Source organism: Castanea sativa, chromosome 5 (assembly GCF_040712315.1).
Source record: "Castanea sativa cultivar Marrone di Chiusa Pesio chromosome 5, ASM4071231v1".
Lineage (NCBI taxonomy): Eukaryota > Viridiplantae > Streptophyta > Magnoliopsida > Fagales > Fagaceae > Castanea > Castanea sativa.
This window is the reverse complement of record NC_134017.1, coordinates 80,042,258-80,062,432: the sequence shown is the minus strand read 5'-3', so window position 1 is coordinate 80,062,432 and position 20,175 is coordinate 80,042,258. Positions and strand designations below refer to the sequence as shown.

Below are 20,175 nucleotides of genomic sequence, written 5' to 3'. Positions count from 1 at the left end.
GACAGGAGTGGGATTTCTAAGTCATGATTCTATGTAACAGATAACATATGAACTTGGTGCACCTCAAATTCAACTCAAATATTATAGCATCCACCTAAAATTCAAGCAGCATATTATAAGTTATAGCAAGCAGCAAGCAGCAAGCAGCAAGGCAGATGACACTGTTGAGTCTAGATTTTAGGTTGGCAAATCATGAACAAAAGTGGCTTATATTTGCTTTGGAAGTGTATTTTTTTAGACAAGCATATCAAAGATTCAAGTTTCAATAAGTTTGATAGTTTTTGATAGCTAGTCAATCAATCCAGTAGCCAAGATTTCAATCAATCAAGCTGATTTTGGATCAATTGAAATGTGTCAGGTGAAAATCGTGAGTTCAGTCCATTCAGCCCATCAAGTGACTACGGTTTCATGCATCTAAGCCTAAAGTATATAAGAAAATCCTAGAGCAAGTGAAAAAATTTTAGAGAGCTACTGATTGTAAACTTGAAGGTACTATATTGGTGATCAAGCTTGAAGAAAATTCAAAATGGGTGGTGTTGAAGTTGTTGCATATTCCAAAAGTTAAAATGCTAAACCGAAAGTGTTTGAAGTTATGGACAGAGTTTCACATGCAACAAACTCGATAATTGGAGAGTCCATGAATTCAAAACTGTGTTGGGTAAATTTAGTGAGTACTACTAAATTGTAGCAATTTATTAGAATTTGGTAATTTTATTTTGTAAAACTTCAATTTGGTTAGTGGATTTGGTTTTGCCTCAAGGGTTGGTAAGGTCAAGCCCTCCTTGTGGTTTTACTTTGGAACCATATTATGTGGTATATTTCCGCTACATTTATTTTTGTTTTTAAAATATTGGTGTTATTCATGACTTAACCAAGAGTTGTTCATAAATGGATTAATCAACCATTTGGCCTTAAAATTGGTTAACCGTTGTTTTCGGGGTCTAAACAAACCAACAAAATCAATGAATGCAAGTGTCAATATACTCTCTAACTTTCCTTTGAACTTTCCTTTAACATTTGAGAAACGTCCATTATCCTAAGTCAGCAACAAGGACAAGTTTGTCTCTTCTCAATACACTTATGCATGCAGAACCAATCCTTCGTATGCATTGCACGTCGATTTTTCTACTGGGACACACTCTTTGTCTGGCTACAAATTAAAGCCATTCATTTGGGTGAAGCTAGAGGATAATACAAGCTTGCTTTCAAAGCATTGCTTTGGGAAAAAATGTTGAGCCTCTCTTATTTCTTTCTATTTCTTCTGATAAACATATCAGTGGTTGAAGTACTAGGGGTTGATAAATTTAGCAGAGATGACTTCCCACCTGACTTTGTGTTTGGTTCTGGGACCTCAGCTTATCAGGTCTGTTTATTAATTAATGGTTTCATACATTCTTTTCAATTTTTCCTTAAACATAACTTTAATATAGAAAAAAAAAAAAAAACAGTGCTATTTGTTTTGTTATTTCATTACTAACAGTTGTAAAGAATTGATGATTTCTAATAGATAATTAATATTCTCTCTATTACTTCTTATCCTTGAAAAAATGTCTATATATGAAAGGTTGAAGGTGCAGCAAATGAAGATGGGAGGGGGCCTAGCATATGGGATTCTTTTTCCCATTCTGGTAAAGCTTTTTTGTAATTAGTACTGTATTTTAAAGTCATATTCTAAACATTTTCCCCCAAAAAAGTAAATTAATGTTCTATTATAGTTATAACTAACTTGGTTAATAGCAACTAACATTTTTATGAAATAGTTTATTCCCCGTTATATGTTTATTAAATAAGGGTCTTGCTAACAAGTGCCCTTAGAATAATAGTTAACAATTTATTTTAAGGAAGTTTTGACATCACCTTTATGTGAAATGAAAAAAGTTGTCAAAATATTAATTACTTTTTCTTTTTCTTTTTTTCCATAAAAACATTTTTAAAATGGATTGTTAACCATTACCCTAAAGGCATCTGTTAGCATTTCCCGTTAAATAAAAATGAGATTATTTGCATTCAAATTGATTAGTACATCAAAAGTACTATTAGTGTAGTGACCCAAAAGGGGGTCTTGCATTTCATGGAATCCCACTTTACCTAGGGAGGCACATGAGGATGTGCTTATAAGGAATGCCCTCTCTTGTTGTGTATAAGGCCTTTTCACCAACACAACTTGGGGAAGAACAAAACATTGAGAGATGAAGAGAGCTTTAGGGCCGCCTAAAGAGGACAATATTATGCACACGGGGGCGAGACATGAATGATGGTATCAGAGCCGACCTGATAATCCCGTGTGGGCTCCGAAACACTACCTAACAAAGTGGGCCCTAATGAGGATGTTAGGGATTTAAGTGGGGGAGATTGTGATGCCCCAATTTGATTGATTGTGTGATATGTGTGGGTGTGTGATGAATCCTACATCGAACATTTACTGGGTAGAACTTGGTTTTATTAACAACTGCAAGGAGCCTCAATTGTGACTAGTTTTTTGAAGTATAGCGCAAATGTGGTTAGTGTTTTTCCTTGGAGCATTACAACGAAATAAAGGGGGAGGTAATTCCCCAATTTGATTGATTGTGTGATGTGTGTGAGTGTGTAATGAGTCTCACATCAGGTATTTACTGGGTTGAACTAGGCTTTATTAACAATTGCAAGAAGCCTCAATTGTGACTAATCCTTTTGAAGTATAACACAGATGTGGCTAGCATTTTTTCTTGGGTCATTACATATGGTATTAAAGCCAGGTTGGTAACCCCGTGTGGATTCGAAGACACCGCTCCACAAAGTGGGCCGTAACGAGGACGTTAGGGATTTAAGTGGGAGAGATTGTGATGCCACAATTTGATTGATTGTGTGATGTGTGTGTGTGTGTGATGAGTCCCACATCGGGTATTTACTGGGTTGAACTGAGCTTTATTAACAACGGCAAGGAGTTTCAATTGTGACTAGTTCTTTTGAAGTATAGTGTAAATGTGGCTAGCACTTTTTCTTAGGTCATTACAGATGGTATCAGAGCCATGCCCTAGCCAGAAGTGTGGGCCCCACACACGAGGACGTGTGTGCCCGTAAGGGGGGTGGATTGTAGTGACCCAAAAAGGGGGTCTTGCATTTCATGGAATCCCACATTGCCTATGGAAGTACATGGGGATGTGTTTATAAGGAATGCCTTCCTTTGTTGTGTATAAGGCCTTTTCCCCAGCGCAACCTGGGGAAGAACAAAACCTTAAGGGATTAAGAGAGCCTTCGAGCCTCCCAAAGAGGACAATATCATGCACACGGGGTCGGGGCGTGACAATTAGTTCTTATAGTAGTCCCATTTTTCAAGTTCTAGAAAATCAAGATCTCATCTATTCCATATAAAGTGAATGACTATATATCACGTGAATTGATAAAAGTTGAACTGAGATGAGATATAATTAAGCTAAGACTATTTAGACCCTATTGAAAGACAAGGCTTAAATAATTTAGAGGAGCAAAGGCAAGAGAGAGAGAAAAGGCAAGAGTTGCGTGGTTCAACCTGACACACGATAAAACTCTAGGGGCTACATCTTTATTGTGTTCTCAATTGTTGATTACAATGAATTCTAGTAAGATATATAAAAGAACTTGTATTAGCTCTACATGGACTTACAATATATTGGGCCTTTTGGGCCATTAGATTGATATAAACCCAATATCTTTAACAATATGCATAAATTAATCAACTTTGCTCATTAACCAATTATGAATTTAAATTTATTTTCAGTTAAGTAACCACAATAAATAAGTCACCAATAATAATCAAAGTGCAGTGAAGTAAATAACGTAGTCAACTAGGGACAAAGTGAAAAACCACTATGGGGATTAACACATTTTTAAATTTTCAGGTAAAACGCATGGAGCCAATGGTGACATAGCATGTGATCAGTATCACAAATACAAGGTATGTATAATAATTTTTTGGGTTTGACTTATTTTCAGTATTTTTTAGAAATAAATCTCCTTTTGTTTTAATGAGAGATTACCACATCCACCTTGCCATTGTATATTTAAAAGAAAAAGACATGTATATTTAAAAAGGTATTGGAGGTAGGCCAAATCTTAATCCTTTGTGTGTTATAGGGTGTGTGTAAAAGTATTTATCATTTACTATATTACCAATATCTGCACACGTAGTTTTTTCTACTTTTTAAATTTGAGATAGAGTGAAAACATAATTTAAACTTAGCTCCACTTTTTATAATACCATAATAAGTTATTAGTTGTCCCGAAAACTTAAGTTGTTAGAAAATGGTAAAAAAAAATTAATTATAACAAAACAAAAGTATTTTGCATGACAAATACACATTCCTTGATTGGTTGTGCTCTTCTTGATAGATACCAAATTATACGGTCCACGACATAACCAACTAATGATATGCCCATTTTATTTGAACCATCTAGTAATAGGAGTATGGTCTGTGTATGATAAGGTTGATCAACTCTTGCAGGATGATGTCCAGCTCATGGTGGACACAGGTTTAGAGGCCTATAGATTTTCTATCTCATGGTCAAGACTTATTCCAAGTATGATCACAAATTTCTTTCATTAACCGAACAAGAAGTGATTTAGTACTTTTCCTCATACTTAAGCTGCTTATTTTCTAATGTTTCAGATGGAAGAGGACCTGTCAATCCAAAGGGTCTACAATATTATAACAATCTTATCAATGAACTATCCAGCAATGGTTACTGTCCATTCTCATCATAAATGACAATGGTTCAATTTTCTTGGCATTGATTGAGTCCTTCTGTATGCTAATTTTTTTCTTGATTAAGCAGGAATCCAACCTCATGTTACATTACATCACAATGATTTCCCACAGGCATTGGAAGACAAGTATGGAGGATGGCTTAGTCGAGAAATGGTGTATGGTTCTCGTCCTTCATATCTATTGTAGACAACTATTATGCTGGAGTGTATATATCCACATTCTGTGTGGTAAGAAGAAATCTTGGCAAGGAATGTGATTTAATAATCTAGATGTGGATGCAGGAAAGACTTCACGGCATATGCAGATGTCTGCTTCAGGAATTTTGGTGACAGGGTGTTACATTGGGCTACTATGAATGAGGCCAATGTGTTCGCAATTGGGAGTTACAATGGGGGATATCTACCACCTGGGCATTGTTCTTCTCCATTTGGCATTAATTGCACCAGAGGCAACTCCTCAACTGAGCCATACTTGGCAACTCATCATATCTTGTTGGCGCATGCATCAGCTGCTAGATTATACAAGGAAAAGTACCAGGTACTATAGAAGCTATTCATTTCAAGTGGCTTGGTCAATTTAATGAATTAATCAATGTTTTGCCTTAGCCATATGATGTTCGAAATTGAAGATCACCTTTGTGCCTTTGTCCTATATTTTTACAATAACACATATCATGTTAAAAAAAAGTAAAATTGGGAACATATATATGAACAAATTGAGTGCGGGCAATGCAGAACCAGCAGCATGGATTTATAGGAATCAATCTCTTAGCTTTCTGGCTTCATCCTCTAACAAACAAAACTAAAGATGTTATTGCCACTCAAAGAGCCATGGACTTCCTGATTGGTTGGTAAGTTACATTTTCTCATCTTATTGGGGCATCTATGAAGTGTAATGTGAATATGGTATGGCCCTAAAGCAAGTAGTGATTCCAAACTTTGAGATTCTTTTGTTTTAGTATTTTCTGATTGTTTTTTAATGTGAAAACATCTGATTTTTTAATTTTTGGAATATAAGCTGTATATAAGCCAGGTTCAGAATTCATGATTTTTTAGGCTATCATGATCTGCTTGGCCTTGCAGGTATGCAGATCCCTTGGTTTATGGAGACTATCCCGATGTAATGAAAAAAAATGTAGGCTCAAGACTTCCGGCCTTCACCAACCTTGAATCAAATCTGGTTAAGGGCTCATTTGACTTTCTAGGATTAAATTACTATGCCATGATTTACATCAAGGATGACTCCAGCAAACTAAACATGGAGGTCAGAGACTTTGATGCAGACATGGCAGTGGGCTTGTCAGGTATGTTGTCAGGTATGTTGTATTAGATATAGACCCATCAAAATGGGGACTAATTTCACCAGTGATAATCTTCAGATTATAGCCTTTCTTAGCTTATAAATTCAACTCTGTTTGTCTATTGTTGAATTTTCCAATCTGGGATTCATTCTATTGTTTTATACATGATGGTCCTTAATAAATTCACCATTTCGTTACCTAGTCTTTAGAGATGAAACTGAAGTAGAATACTACTTGTCCTACTGTGCAGCTATTCAAAATGATACATCTGTAAATGAGGTGAGAACATGAGCACAGAAAGCAGAGATGGTTTACTTGTGAAGGTCATATTAGTGTAATACTAACTAGCCTATTTGACTCAGTTTCCAACTACGCCTTGGGCTTTGCAAGAACTGCTGGAGTATTTCAAGCAAGCTTATGGAAATCCTCCTATTTACATTCATGAGAATGGTCTCTCTCTCTCTCTCTCTCTCTCTCTCTCTCTCTCTCACACACACACACACAAACACACGTGTCCTCATGCATAAAGAGTTTGTTTGTATGTGTGCTTCTTCCTCCCTTGGAACTGAAGAATAATTCATCAAAGTAATGCTAGAGAGCATTTTGATAGAAACATTATTTTTAACTCACAGAATTTTCTTTTAATGATTTTAGTCCTCATGATATAAGTTTCTTTATATTAAAACTGAATCTTGCTTCCTCATTTTGAAACAAAAATATTAGGTTACTAAAGAGTGCATAATAAGCCTTTATTGGCAGACTTAGTAGCAAATGAGAAGAATTTCTTTTACATTATCTTCAATTTAATATTTGTAAAAGCTGTTGCTAGTTTTGGTACATGGACTTGATAGATGGACATAGAAATATACAGCCTACCATCACAATGTGGCAATTAATAATACATTATCTGAAACAACATTCAATTGGCAGCCTGCATAGAGGATCAATATCCATGAACAAATGTTTGATAGAATGTCAACTGTTTTACTCTCGCTTTCAAATGTTTGCACCATTCAAAGTAAAAGTGATCAAACAATGAACAAATGAGTTACTTAAAGAGAAAAACCCTAATTGAATCTTTCATATTTACTTCCATTGCCCTCTCAAATACCATTTGTTCTAACTTACGATTGTTGTTCATGTTTGGGGGTAGTAGGTAGATAAGTTCAAAATCCAAATTTATTCTCATTTTATGTGATCCTCTAATTGAGAAAATCTTTTTTTTTTAGGGAGACTTAATCTTGGTTGCAATGTTTTTGCAGGACAGAAAACACAACGCAATTCATCATTGGAAGATGAGCCAAGGGTGAACTACTTGCATGGACATATTGGGGCTTTGCTTGATGCACTGAGGTATGCCCATTTTCTATTGATTTCTGTTCAAATCTTGTTAAATAATCTAAAATTCTTTTAAATATTTCCTTCACTATAATCTAAGTTTCTGCAACTTTAGACATCCTGATCTTATCTCAGTGGTCACATCACAAATTAGAGAGATCACAAAAGAGGCTCAAAATAGTGAAATACTAATAGAACCCAAAACTTAATACATCAAAACAGTTCTCTAACTGTCTCTTGTCTAATACAAATAACACAGCAAGATATTTATCTTTTTCTACCACAACACATGCGGCAAGGAGATAAAATTTCATAAAACTGAACTCACTGTTGTCTAATTTTCCAACACAAAATTTTTCAAATTTATCACCTAAAGTCTTAAGTTGTGGCGTAGATTTAGTTGTCACACCAATTTAATATACATAATCATCACAATTAATTCCATTTTATACACTTGTAAAACTAGATTGATGGATTATCTGATATGTATATTCCTTTATGTTTTCCTCAAAACTGAATTAGCTAGCAAAATTTATTTGTACTAAAGACTAAAAGTCATCAGCTAATTTATACATTGGAGAGAATTATTATAAGTTGCTAAATGTTTCTTTGCATTGATACATGGTTTTTACTTCTCTGACATAATTTCCCCTTCTTTTTCTCTTTCTCCAATCTAATTTTGGAAGGAATGGATCAAATACAAGAGGCTATTTTCAATGGGCCTTCTTGGATGTATTAGAGTTATTGGATGGCTATGAATCAAGCTTTGGCCTTTACTACGTAGACTTGGATGATCCGGATTTAAAAAGGCAACCAAAGCTTTCTGCTCATTGGTACTCCCATTTCTTGAAGACTAAAGGTGTCAGCTCAGATGGGTTTATCAAACTTGAGAAGAATTTGACTGCATTTTCCCATGCTCACTTCTCTCGGTAGATTCTGCCATTCCTTGTTGCATAATGGTGTGCTAGTAGACTTGGTGGTACTGCTGTTTATTGTTTTCTAAAAGTATATTATTTACCATTATGCTACTTTAGAGCTTAATTTTTTCCAAATTTGTAATAAAATAACCTGTAAACTCCTTCAGTTTAAATTTCAAACAACATAATTCAGGTTTTTCTAACCTCATTCAGTCAGTCAAATGTGCACACAGGCATGCACACACACAGTTTTTAGTTGAAGAAAAAATGTTTAGAAGTAAATCTCCTTTATTCATAAGACAAACAATGGTAAAGCTAATCCTAGTGTGGGAGGAGTTTTGATTCAACTCTAACTATTGACATAAATGAAATGGTCATACCTGAGTGCAAATATTTCTTCAATGTTGTACAAGAAAAGAGAGATACTGAACTTTGTTACATACTGATACTGACAATCCTTTGTGTTTCCACAAGCAAGCTCAGCTTTTGGATGGTATTTTGGGGTGATAAACAAGATAGTTTATTGGACAAAGAGACTCTTCTCTCTGCTGTTCTAGGATTTGGAAGAAGCAGATTACACTGTACAGAACAGGAGCCAAAGCCAAAGTTCTCTTAGAACTATATGGGCTGGATCAAAATTTACAACAATAAATGATGCTAATCCCCTACGGAAATAAATAGCTATTAACTATATATGGTTAATTATTTGGATATTATTATTTTTTAATTATAAATATTAATATCTAATTTAAAAATAAATAAGAAAAAAAATTGATCAATTGAAAGGGGTCGGCTTTTCTGAAAAAATAGCTATTAATTGAAAATACCACAGTTTTAGAAATATTTTAAGTACAGCCCAAAATGATTCCTATAAAAAAGAAAAAGAACAAAAGAGAAAAGTCCAAAATTAAGAAAAAGAACAAAAGAGAAAAGTCCAAAATTTTAACTCATTTAAAAAGTCCATATTTAAGTTGCAATTGGAAATCCCCTACGGAAATAAATTTAGCGTCAAAATCAAATCACGCAGAAATTCATCTAATCTCCAAAATATCCAAAATATCTAAATTCCACAAGGTTCAAAAATAAATAAGAACCCCAATTAATTCCCCACAAAAGTATTTTTTTTAAATTAAATTTAAAAATTTTAACACATTATAAATTTCTTCAAGAACGTTCTTGAATCTCAATAGATATCCACCATGAGCAGAGGGATCATGTCCTAGCAACCTAATGGGCTAGAGGAAGCAAATTCCTCTGTCCACGCGTGGACTAGACCGATTGAAAAGATTGGAAGGCTGGGTCAGGCAAAAAGACGGGTATGACTCTCCTAGAAGAATGGACGTGTAGAAGCATCTCGATTAGTTTATACCATTTGTAATTGGTAACGAAAAGGATTGTTGATGCTCTGCTTGTACACAAGAAGTCGAATCCGGCTTTTTCTTTTGATTATTAGGAGTATGCCAGGTACTGCTTTTGGATGATCATAGGCCCTCAGATAATGATTGTGTCAGTGCATGATGACCCGAACTCTTAATGCCATAATGCCTTTCAAATCCTCCTAGCCATTATCCTACTGCAATAATTCTTGCTAAGAAGAATGCCCATGTTGTGGCAATTTTGCCCAGAAGGTAATGAGCTACTCCTACAGCACGTCCTTGGACAATGCTCAAGGCTCGAGGCTGAATAGCAGGAGCAACTTTTAATTTATTATGAGCCCAAACGATGGATTCAATAAGTTCTTGCTAATAACCACGTCCGTTGAATAGAAACATTAAACTAAAAGCCCATACAAAATGAGCACCTAGGAAAAAGAGGCCATATGCAGATAATGAGGAACCATAAGACTGAATTACCTGAGATGCCTGTGCCTATAAGAAATCGCGGAGCCACCCATTAATAGTAGTGGAACTCTCTCTCTCCTTTTTTGCTCGTGGAATATATATATATATATATATATATATATATATATATATATATATATATATATTATTGGTTTTGTCCGGCTCAGTATTAGTATTCTAAAAGGGAATGGCTCGTCGAGAAACAAAGAGAAGATGTGTACGAACGAGATATCCAGCAACAAGAAGAAGGAAAAGGATTGAATAGAGGAACTCCCGAACATTTTGCGATCTCAGATGTGTCGATATCAATGGTGACTCATTATTTCGATGAATTATTTTTTCGGACAGAAGAAAATTATGTAAACACTTACTCGAAATCTCACTTATCAGATTTCAATAGCGGCATCCAAAATGCCTATACAAATGCAATTCATTATTTCGGGATAAGAATGTATAACCAAAGAAAAGAAATCTTTTGAATGAATATGACTATAAATCTGAATAACTGATAAAAGAAAAAGAAAAAAAATGATATATATATATATATATATATATATATATAATAATAATGAACTAAAAGCCCAATAAGTGATAATTCACACATTCCTGTTGGGAGGTAACAGAAAAGACACTACAAGTTTGTATGGAACAAGAAACATATGGAATATCAACAAAGTGACTTACAATAAATCAATAAATTTAATATTCACACAACGTAAAAGACAAAGAAAGTAGGATAAATGTGTTGGCAAAAATGGCCAAGTACCATCTTTAGCTGAAATTACTAGTGCTCTACCATTGTTTCCGAAATAATTAGTGATCTACCACTATTTTGAAACTCGAGTTTGCGATGTAACTTGAGTCCTTCAAACTCGAGTTTGCTATGTAACTCGAAGTTGCAATTAAAATTTGCCACGGTGGCACCTGCTAAGTTGGATTTTTTAATCAAAAAATTCCTCGTGAAACTCGAGTTCTAAACTCAAGTTCTTTGTAATATAAAACTTGAGTTCTTTAAACTCTAGTTATGAGTAATGTGGAACTCGATTTCTCTAACAGCGAGTTCCACTTTAAGTAATAAACCCATCTTGGGGGACTGTTTGATTTAAGTACATTATGAACCTTGTTACAAGACATGATACAAACCATTATTGTGAAAATTTGACACATGGAAATATTATACATAACGTTCTTGTTATGAGAGAGTCATGAGATGTAACTAATAATCATATCAATTAAAAATTTTCACCTCTAATGATAGTTGTGTGGTTGATATATGATCCTTGAACAACATTAAGCTTGGTAAAATATACTAATTAGTAAAAGAATGATCATTGGTTCGTTGGATTTAGATATGTGAGACTTATTACTAGCCTGCTCCTCATCACGATAGTGACAAAACCATACCTTTTGTCAGAGCGTAAAAATGGAATGATTCAGTTGCACTTGTGGTAGCAGCATGGATTTTTCATGAAAGGGAATTATCCATTATAAGTAGATAAAACACTGCTCAGGCATAACTCTATCTATATCTAAGAATCAGCTACTAATTGGCCCAACTCAGATTTCGGGGAATATAAGGTTAGTCTATCTAATGAGCCTTTCTAAAAGGTCTTTTACCATAAATAGTAGATACTGATTACATATTTGAGCTCAATTACATAAACAGGCTTAAATCTTGAAAGAAACTCCCTTGATGAAGCTTACAATGAGTTCAATCTTGTCTTTTCCATGCATTCTCAAAGTCAAATGAAAAAAAAAAAATTGCGGCCATAAATTAAAGCTATGTGTTAGGACTCACGAATGGACACATCCAATAAGATTGTTTCTTTTTTAAGGAATCCAATAAGCAGCTAGAACTATGTTCTTTCTATATATATATATATATATGGAGAGAGAGAGAGAGAGAGAGAGTACTGCTAGGCTCCAACTAAACCAGAAGGAAAATGTTGAGGCTAGTTTTGCTGACAAGTTTAGCAGCACTAGTTTTAGGCACTGATAAATTTAGCAGAGATGATTTCCCACCTGACTTTGTGTTTGGGGCTGCTGCCTCAGCTTATCAGGTGATCACTTAAATTCCTTTTTGCTTCTTTATATGTGTTAAAGATTTTTTTTTTTGGTTTACTCATTCTAATGTAAAATAACAAGCTTCCAGCAAAAAAAAAAGGCAAAATGACAATCAAATATCTTTCATAATAGTTAAATTAAAAAAAAAAAAAATCTCTGATAATTACAAAATTTTCTTTATCTTATATATATATATATATATTTTTTTTTACAATTTTGTTTCTTCAATCGTTTGTGAAAGGTTGAAGGTGCAGCAAACCTAGATGGGAGGACACCCAGCATATGGGATACATTCGCCCATGCAGGTCACCATATGTTATTACATATTTTTATATTCAAATATTGTTTTAATTTGTATTAAAAAGTAAGGTAAATATTCTCTTGTAAACAACATTATTTACAAAAGTTGATGCATCGTGAAAGTACTTTAGGAATTGACAATTGCTTCCCAACAAATTTTTTCTTAAAATCCAACCTTTCTTGCCTTCTATCCAGAAAAAGAAAAATTATCCATCTAAAAGTTTATAAATCATTAAAAAAAATGAAAGAAACACTTTTAGGATCCAAAACCCAACAAAAACACAATTCGAAACAAAAAAGAAAAAAATTACATCAAAATACAAAATTCTCACCCTAATAACCAAAACAGAGAAAAGGTATCTCAATAATTTATGACAAACCAAAATTAAAATGAATATAAAGCCATAAGAGATAGAATTTGTAATAATTAATTACTCAAATAATTGGTAGACACATTCTAATACATAGAAAAGTTGAGTATGTTATGATTTAAACTCAAATTATCACTTCTAAAACAACTAAATATTAACCCAAATTTGATTAATACACACACGCACTAACCCAAACTAAATTCAAACCAAATTCAATAGAGAGTAGAGGTGGCAAAATTGGATACAACCCGCGATCTCGACACGACATGACACGAAATTAGTAGGTTATGGGTTGAGGCTTAATAAGTTAGTGTCATATTCGGGTTGACACGACTGACCCGTTTAATAAACGGATTGGGTTAGTGTCCAATTCTTGGAACCCGTTTGACCTGTTTGACCCGTTTAATTAAATGACATATTACCAATATACCCTTCAAACCTTAGATATATAAACTTATTAGTTAGTGTGATTTATTTTCTTTGACATATTATGATTGATTAGTTGTGATATTGAGATATATTTTAATTTTGAATGATTATTTGTGGTGCAATTACTCGTTAGTTTTGAATTTTATATTATATATATATATATATATATATATATATATTAGTTTTCATAATCCATATCAATTTGGTTAATACTAAATTTTTTTTTTCATTTCAATAAAATTTGATAAATAGGTCGACATTATTAACCCGTTTAATAAATGAATTGTGTTAGGACTGAAGAATCTTGACCCATTTAATAAATATGTTGGGTTAGTATTGACCCATATAGTCAAATATTTATAAATCGATATGACACAAATTCGACGCGCGAACATGAATTGCCACCCCTAAGAGAAAGAGCCTATGGCGGGAAATTCAAACACCAAAAGGTATCAACCCGAAACAAAATTGCAAGAAAGAATACAAAATTCACCACAAATGTGGCAAAAAAAAAAAAATCAGATCCGCCCAAAAAAGAAGAAGAAGAAAATCAAATAAAGAGAGAAGGAAAGAGCAATCACATTTTTTGTTGTAGGAAAAACCTGAAATAAAAAGATGAAGAAAAGTCAAAATAAGGAATTTATAGAAAAGAAGATGGGGGAGAAGAATAGTCAAAATAGCTAGGGAGATGAAGAGTTGGAGTAACAGTAGGGGTGGCAATTCGTGTTCGCGTGTCGGGTTCGTGTCGTGTCAATTCATACATATCCGACTATATGGGTCAACACTAACCCGACATGTTAATTAAACGGGTTAAGATTCCTCAACCCTAACACAACCCATTTATTAAATGGGTCAATTGTGTCGACATGTTTATCCGATTTTATCAAAATGAAGAAAAATATTTATGAAAAAATAAGCAAATAAATATTTTAAATATGAAATTCAGAGCTAATGAGTAATTATATCACAAATAATCATTCAAAACTAAAACATATTTCAATATTATAAATAATCAATAACAATACGACAAAGAAAATAAACTACAACAACTAATAAGTTTATATACTCATAATTTGAATGGTATATTGGTAAAATTTCATTTAATTAAACGGGTCAAACGGGTTCTATAAGTTGAACCCTAACCCAACCCATTTATCAAACGGGTTAGTTGTGTCAACCCGAATATGATACGAACCCATTAAGCCTCAACCCATAACCTGTTAATTTCGTATCGTGTCGTGTCGGGTTCGCGGGTCATGTCAAATTTTGCCACCCCTAAGTAATAGTAATGATAAAGTGAAGAATTATAGGGAAGAATAAGAGTTAAGAAAGGGAGAAGAGTTGGATAACTGATAGGGAGACGAAAAGTCAAAAAACTAAAATTAATTACTAAATTTAATTATTATATACTGTATAGATATTATTATTTAAAATTAATATGACCAAAAAATAGAAAAATTTATTGGTAAAAGGAGTGAAGTGACCGATGACATGGCACCATAAGAGTGTTGTAAAAATAAAAGGAAAAATAAATTGCCTAATTTGTCCAAGAAAAACTAAATCTATGACATTATCCTTTTTTTTTTTTTTTTTGATCTTGGGGACACTTAATGGTTATACACTTATGAAGGTGAGAACTATATTTTGTCTTTTTCTTTTTTATATATGAAGACCAAAGGTACAATTGTTTCTCAAAATAAAATAAAAAAAGACCAAAGGTACAATTTGTCTTTTTCATTATCTTTTTGTCAACATAACTTCAGGCTTAAGCTTCTCTGTCTCTCTCTCTTTTAGGCAAGTAATCTATCTTACACATCTCATGTTGTAAGTAATTTAAGGCATGAACAAGCATAAGACTATCTATTTCCCTTTTTTTTTCCTTCCTTCTGGGGTTGGGGGCTGTTTGGTTTAAGTACATTATGAACCATGTAACAAGACATGATACAAACCGTTATTGTGAAAATTTGACACATGGAAATATATCCATAACATTCTTATTATGAGAGAAAGTCATGAGATGTAACTAACAATTGTATCAATTAAAAATTTTCCCCTATAATGATAGTTGTAAGTGTGATTGATATGATCCCTGAACCACATTAAGCTTGGTGAAATATACTAATTACTAAAAGAATGATCATTGTCTGTTGAACTTAGGTATGTGAGACTTATTACAAGCCTGCTCCTTGTTACAAAACCATACCCTTTTGTCAGAATTTGAAAATGGAATGATTCATAGAAGAAAAAAACAAGCCTTTTTTTTTTCATGAAATTGAATTATCCATTATAAGTGGATAAAACATTGCTGAGACTTATTTCTGTCTATATCTGAGAATCAGGAGCTTAATTGGCCCAACTCATATTTCAGGGAATATGCATGGAGCCAGTGGGGACATAGCATGTGATGAGTATCATAAATATAAGGTCAGTCTAAAAGATCTTTTACCATAAATACTAATTACATATTTGAGGTCAATTAATCATCTTATTGTTTGCACAGGAAGCTAATGATTCTTTCTGTCTGATATTTCTTGTAACAATTATATGGTTATGTCCTAACCAACCAAGCATAATCAACTCACTGTCAAAAACACACCTTCTATGTACGATTACATTCGTTTAACTATGCAGAAAGATGTCCAGCTCATGGAAGACACGGGTTTAGAAGCCTATAGGTTTTCCATATCATGGTCAAGGCTTATCCCAAGTATGATCACATAATTGGCACTCACTTTAACTAAAAAAAGACATAAGCTATTTCTGATTCTTTCTCTCACACTTGAACTTCTGGTGGTCTCTGATTCAGATGGAAGAGGAGCTGTTAATCCAAAGGGTTTGCAATATTACAACAAGCTCATCAATGAGCTAATCAGCCATGGTTATAGCCAGCTTCTATCATAGATGTTCTTAATGCCAATTTCTTGATAATGCAGCCATTTTTTCATTAAAAAAGAAAAAAAGAAAAAAAAGTGGGGGGGGGGGGGGTAATTCCAAGAAGCTAATATAAAAATGTGTTCCCTTATCTGATGTATTTCACTTCTTGATTTCACACAGGAATACAACCACATGTAACATTACACCACACTGATCTTCCTCAAGCACTTGAAGATGAGTATGGAGGATGGGTTAGTCGGAAGATTGTGTATGGTTCCCAACCCTTGTCCATCATACACCACTTCTTTGCACTTAAAAGTATATACATTCCTTGCACTAAGCACAAATAATTGCTAGGAATGTGACTCAATAACGAGATTTGGATGCAGGAAAGACTTCACCGCATATGCAGATGTGTGCTTCAGGAAGTTTGGTGACAGGATTTCATATTGGACTACTATGAATGAGGCCAATGTGTTCGTGCTTGCCGGTTATGATACTGGATCTCTTCCACCTCAGCGATGTTCACCTCCATATGGTGGTAACTGCTCTATAGGAAACTCCTCAACTGAGCCATACATGGCAGCTCATCATATTCTGCTGGCACATGCATCAGCTGCTAGATTATACAAGGAACGATACCAGGTATGATTAAATCTGTTCATTGTCAGAATTTTGACCAATGTAGCAAATATCTAAATTGCCTACTGTTTGATGTTCAAGGGCAATTATCATGCTTGAGCATCCCAGCATGATCAAAAATCCACTACTTCTTTGTACAGCATTTAGGCCTTCATTTTTCATTTGGGAAACATGAATTTGAACGTTATGACTATATATCAAAATGCCATTTTAGAGAAACTATGGGCAATGCAGGACAAGCAGCATGGTTTTATAGGGCTCAATGTCTTTTCCTATTGGTTCATTCCTCTAACAAATAGTACTGAAGATAAAATTGCCACTCAAAGAGCCAACGATTTTTACTTGGGTTGGTAAGTTCTAGTATCATGTATATGAAGTGGTATCTGTTTTCTTTCATTTGTTTGTGTGATTGTCTATCTATTGGGCTTTCATCATCTTAGTCTGGATTCTGTCAAGTCTAATGTCTTTCTAAGAAGGCACAAGAAATAAAAGTTTTTTGCGGATTTTGTTTTGCCCTATAAAAACTACTCATGTCCAATTTCCTTTAGTAAGCTGCAAATGAATTGGATCTCAGAATTTATTCAAACTTTTGGCAACCGTTCCTGGCTTTGTGCTGCAGGTTTGTGGATCCCTTGGTATTTGGAGACTATCCTCAGACCATGAAAAAGATTGTAGGCTCTAGACTTCCATCCTTTACCTATGCTGAATCCAGTCAGGTTAAGGGTTCATTTGACTTCATTGGAGTGAATCATTACATCACAATGTATGTCAATGATAACCCGAACAGCCTAAATATGGAAGATAGAGATGTTTGGGCAGACATGGCGGTACAGTTTACAAGTATGTTTTTGACACATTGTTGAGATTTTAGTGGAATAGGTTGATAATGATAAACAAATGAACAAAAACCATTAAGTTTAAAACTAATTTCAGCGAGTATTACATTAATTTGTTTTAGTTTGATTGACAAAACTTCCATATTTTCCGTACTGCATTGGATACACGTCCTGTATTTCTTGCCACACTGAAGTCTTGGCCAATGTAACCTGTTTGTTAAGCAGTTGTAGTTGTGCTCATCCAGTTTAGATATGGAATTGAAATAACTCACTAGTTTTTGGTTGTGGCAGGAATTCGAAATGATACATCCATATTTGAGGTGAGAGGCTGAGCATAAAAATTTAAGGCAGTTTGATTTTTCTTGTTATTTTAGTTCTTTACTAATCAGCTTGTTTGACGCAGTATCCAATTGCACCCTGGGGTCTGCAAGGAATCCTGGAGTATATCAAGCAATTTTATGGCAACCCTCCTGTTTACATTCATGAAAATGGTCTCTCTCTCTCTCTCTCTCTCTGTGTGTTAGCAGTAGCACAACAGATCATTTCAGCTTCATTGTAGTATTACAAGACATGATAATTTGCTTTTCATTTTGTCAAAGTAGTTCTTTACAATAATTTTTGCATTAGTATATTTAGCCTCTGATTCCACGGTTTGAATTTGGTCACAGTTTCACTTAAAAAAGACCAATGATAAGTTTTACTAAATTGTAACTGGGCAGCAAAATCACTTGTCAAAATATATTTTCCCAAGCTGTAGACTTGCGTTGCAAATATATAAAGTATTAAATTCTCCTTCCATTTTAACTTCTTTTTTTTAATTTCATTTTTGGAGCAGTTATGTCAATTTTTATAGAGATAATAGCTGGATGTGGAATCAGGAAAACATCCTCTTCAGGAAGAATGGAAATCAAATTGCAGAGAAGAAAAAAGAAAAGATTATGAGAAGCCATATGAGAGTATGATTTGGAAGTATGCTGCAATACACAAGGCTATTGTGGCAGAATGCGACAAACTTTTAATAGATTATTGAAATATCTATTGGTAGGAATAGTTAAAGTATCATAATGCACAAACTAATGGTTTGGCACAGTTTGAAAAAAATCAAACATTGCATTGATAGAATTAACTAAAACTATAGAAAAGTTTCAACTTTTCTTCATGTTTCTAGATGAAATATTGCTCATTCTTTCTTTGGGCATACTCTTCTAGTATAGAGCTTGCATAGGTTGGTCATCCAATTGAGGAAATCTGACATGACTTGTATCTCTCTGCAGGTCAACGAACAAGACATAATTCAACACTGGAAGACTGGCCTAGGGTAAAATATTTACATGGATATATTGGCAGTTTGCTTGATGCATTGAGGTATGTATGTAGACCTTATATAAACCTAATACATGATGATGTGAGAGTCTTGTCATAATTTTCATTGAGTTATTTGCAGTCCTTGACAGAAATTTCTATTTGCATACCTAGTGGCTCATGATTTGATGATTCCATTTCACATATATACTGAATTCAAAAATAAGATTAATGTAGATGTTATGACCTAATATGTGTAATATATTTTCTGGAAAGAGAGTTTGATGTAACTAATTAGTGCTACAAAATCAAATGGAATTAGTTGCTTCACTTGATCAATTTTTTTTTTTTTTGAGAAAATTCACTTGATCAATTAAAAGGGTACCATGATATGTAGATTCCAATTATCTCATCTAGTAATGTCTCTCATTGTCAAATAAACCAATATGAGATGGATGCCATTCGTTTCAAAGTCTACTATATCTACAATAAAAATCATATGATAGGTCTTAATTATATTTCCGGTTGTTTCTTTTTAATTGATACATGGTCACTAAAATTGGATGTGATTACTTTTCTCTCACTACTCTTAAAATCTTGGAAGGAATGGATCAAATACAAGAGGTTATTTTACATGGTCCTTCTTGGATTTATTTGAAATGTTGGATGGCTATGAATCAAGCTACGGCCTATACTTCGTGGATTTGGATGACCCGGATTTAAAAAGACAACCTAAGCTCTCTGCTCATTGGTACTCCAATTTCTTGAAGGGAAAAAACATCAGTTCTGATGGATATATTGAACTTCAGAAGAATATATCTGCAGTTTCTCCTTATTTCCTTGAGTAGATTATACTTTGTACATGTACTTTGTATATGGTTTGTTTATTATTCTTTTTCTCTTCTTTTTTTTTTTTGTCAAAGTATATGAACCAACAGTGTGCTGCTTTGTAGTAATTTTTAATTTGTACACAAAATGGTATATAGATATCTTTGATATCTTTGCTGACAATTTCAAGGACAACGACTATTCACTTCTTCAAAAGTCATCTACTTTGATACGTGGAGATCTCTAGTACAATGCATTACACAAGGCCTTATCTCCACGTGTGTTTGGCTAAGTTATATTTTGGTAGCTTATTTATCAGGGAGTATTGGATTGAATGAATGTGCAAATGAACCAAAATGGGTTAAAAGTATGAACTTTTTTACATTTTCTTGTGCGGTTTGTCAGAAAC

At 33.8% G+C, this 20,175-nt stretch overlaps 2 protein-coding genes across 6 annotated transcripts; both read left to right on the top strand.

Moving 5' to 3' along the window:
• The first annotated feature begins 1,165 nt into the window (after positions 1 to 1,165).
• On the top strand, positions 1,166 to 8,487 carry LOC142637338 (beta-glucosidase 11-like). 4 transcript variants are annotated; one of them, XM_075811608.1, is made up of 13 exons: positions 1,167 to 1,363; positions 1,565 to 1,628; positions 3,858 to 3,913; positions 4,461 to 4,536; positions 4,626 to 4,697; positions 4,792 to 4,879; positions 5,006 to 5,261; positions 5,459 to 5,574; positions 5,807 to 6,027; positions 6,227 to 6,303; positions 6,387 to 6,474; positions 7,287 to 7,377; positions 8,049 to 8,487. In XM_075811608.1, exons 1-13 carry the CDS (start codon positions 1,229 to 1,231, stop codon positions 8,293 to 8,295), a joined length of 1,587 nt encoding a protein of 528 aa, XP_075667723.1. In that variant the 5' UTR covers positions 1,167 to 1,228; the 3' UTR covers positions 8,296 to 8,487. The 4 variants fall into 4 exon arrangements, with proteins under 4 accessions (XP_075667726.1, XP_075667723.1, XP_075667724.1 ...); XM_075811609.1 differs by having other exon boundaries at positions 5,807 to 6,039; positions 6,275 to 6,303; XM_075811610.1 differs by having other exon boundaries at positions 1,168 to 1,363; positions 6,275 to 6,303.
• Positions 8,488 to 12,019: 3,532 nt separating this feature from the next.
• LOC142633863 (beta-glucosidase 11-like) lies at positions 12,020 to 19,982 on the top strand. Of its 2 annotated transcripts, XM_075808119.1 has the most exons (13): positions 12,020 to 12,180; positions 12,426 to 12,489; positions 15,653 to 15,708; positions 15,916 to 15,991; positions 16,091 to 16,162; positions 16,339 to 16,426; positions 16,548 to 16,803; positions 17,035 to 17,150; positions 17,420 to 17,640; positions 17,928 to 17,956; positions 18,040 to 18,127; positions 18,911 to 19,001; positions 19,543 to 19,848. In XM_075808119.1, exons 1-13 carry the CDS (start codon positions 12,064 to 12,066, stop codon positions 19,784 to 19,786), a joined length of 1,518 nt encoding a protein of 505 aa, XP_075664234.1. In that variant the 5' UTR covers positions 12,020 to 12,063; the 3' UTR covers positions 19,787 to 19,848. The 2 variants fall into 2 exon arrangements, with proteins under 2 accessions (XP_075664234.1, XP_075664233.1); XM_075808118.1 differs by lacking the exon at positions 17,928 to 17,956 and having other exon boundaries at positions 17,420 to 17,658; positions 18,026 to 18,127; positions 19,543 to 19,982.
• The last annotated feature ends 193 nt before the right edge of the window (positions 19,983 to 20,175 follow it).

Excerpts from the sequence above, each read along its gene's own strand:
- LOC142637338 (XM_075811608.1), top strand. The coding sequence starts at position 1,229 with ATGTTGAGCCTCTCTTATTTCTTTCTATTTCTTCTGATAAACATATCA. Across the intron at positions 4,537-4,625 it reads ATGGTCAAGACTTATTCCAA|ATGGAAGAGGACCTGTCAAT; the intron begins GTATGATCACAA and ends CTAATGTTTCAG. Across the intron at positions 5,575-5,806 it reads ATGGACTTCCTGATTGGTTG|GTATGCAGATCCCTTGGTTT; the intron begins GTAAGTTACATT and ends TTGGCCTTGCAG.
- LOC142633863 (XM_075808118.1), top strand. The coding sequence starts at position 12,064 with ATGTTGAGGCTAGTTTTGCTGACAAGTTTAGCAGCACTAGTTTTAGGC. Across the intron at positions 12,181-12,425 it reads CTGCTGCCTCAGCTTATCAG|GTTGAAGGTGCAGCAAACCT; the intron begins GTGATCACTTAA and ends CGTTTGTGAAAG. Across the intron at positions 16,804-17,034 it reads TATACAAGGAACGATACCAG|GACAAGCAGCATGGTTTTAT; the intron begins GTATGATTAAAT and ends TGGGCAATGCAG.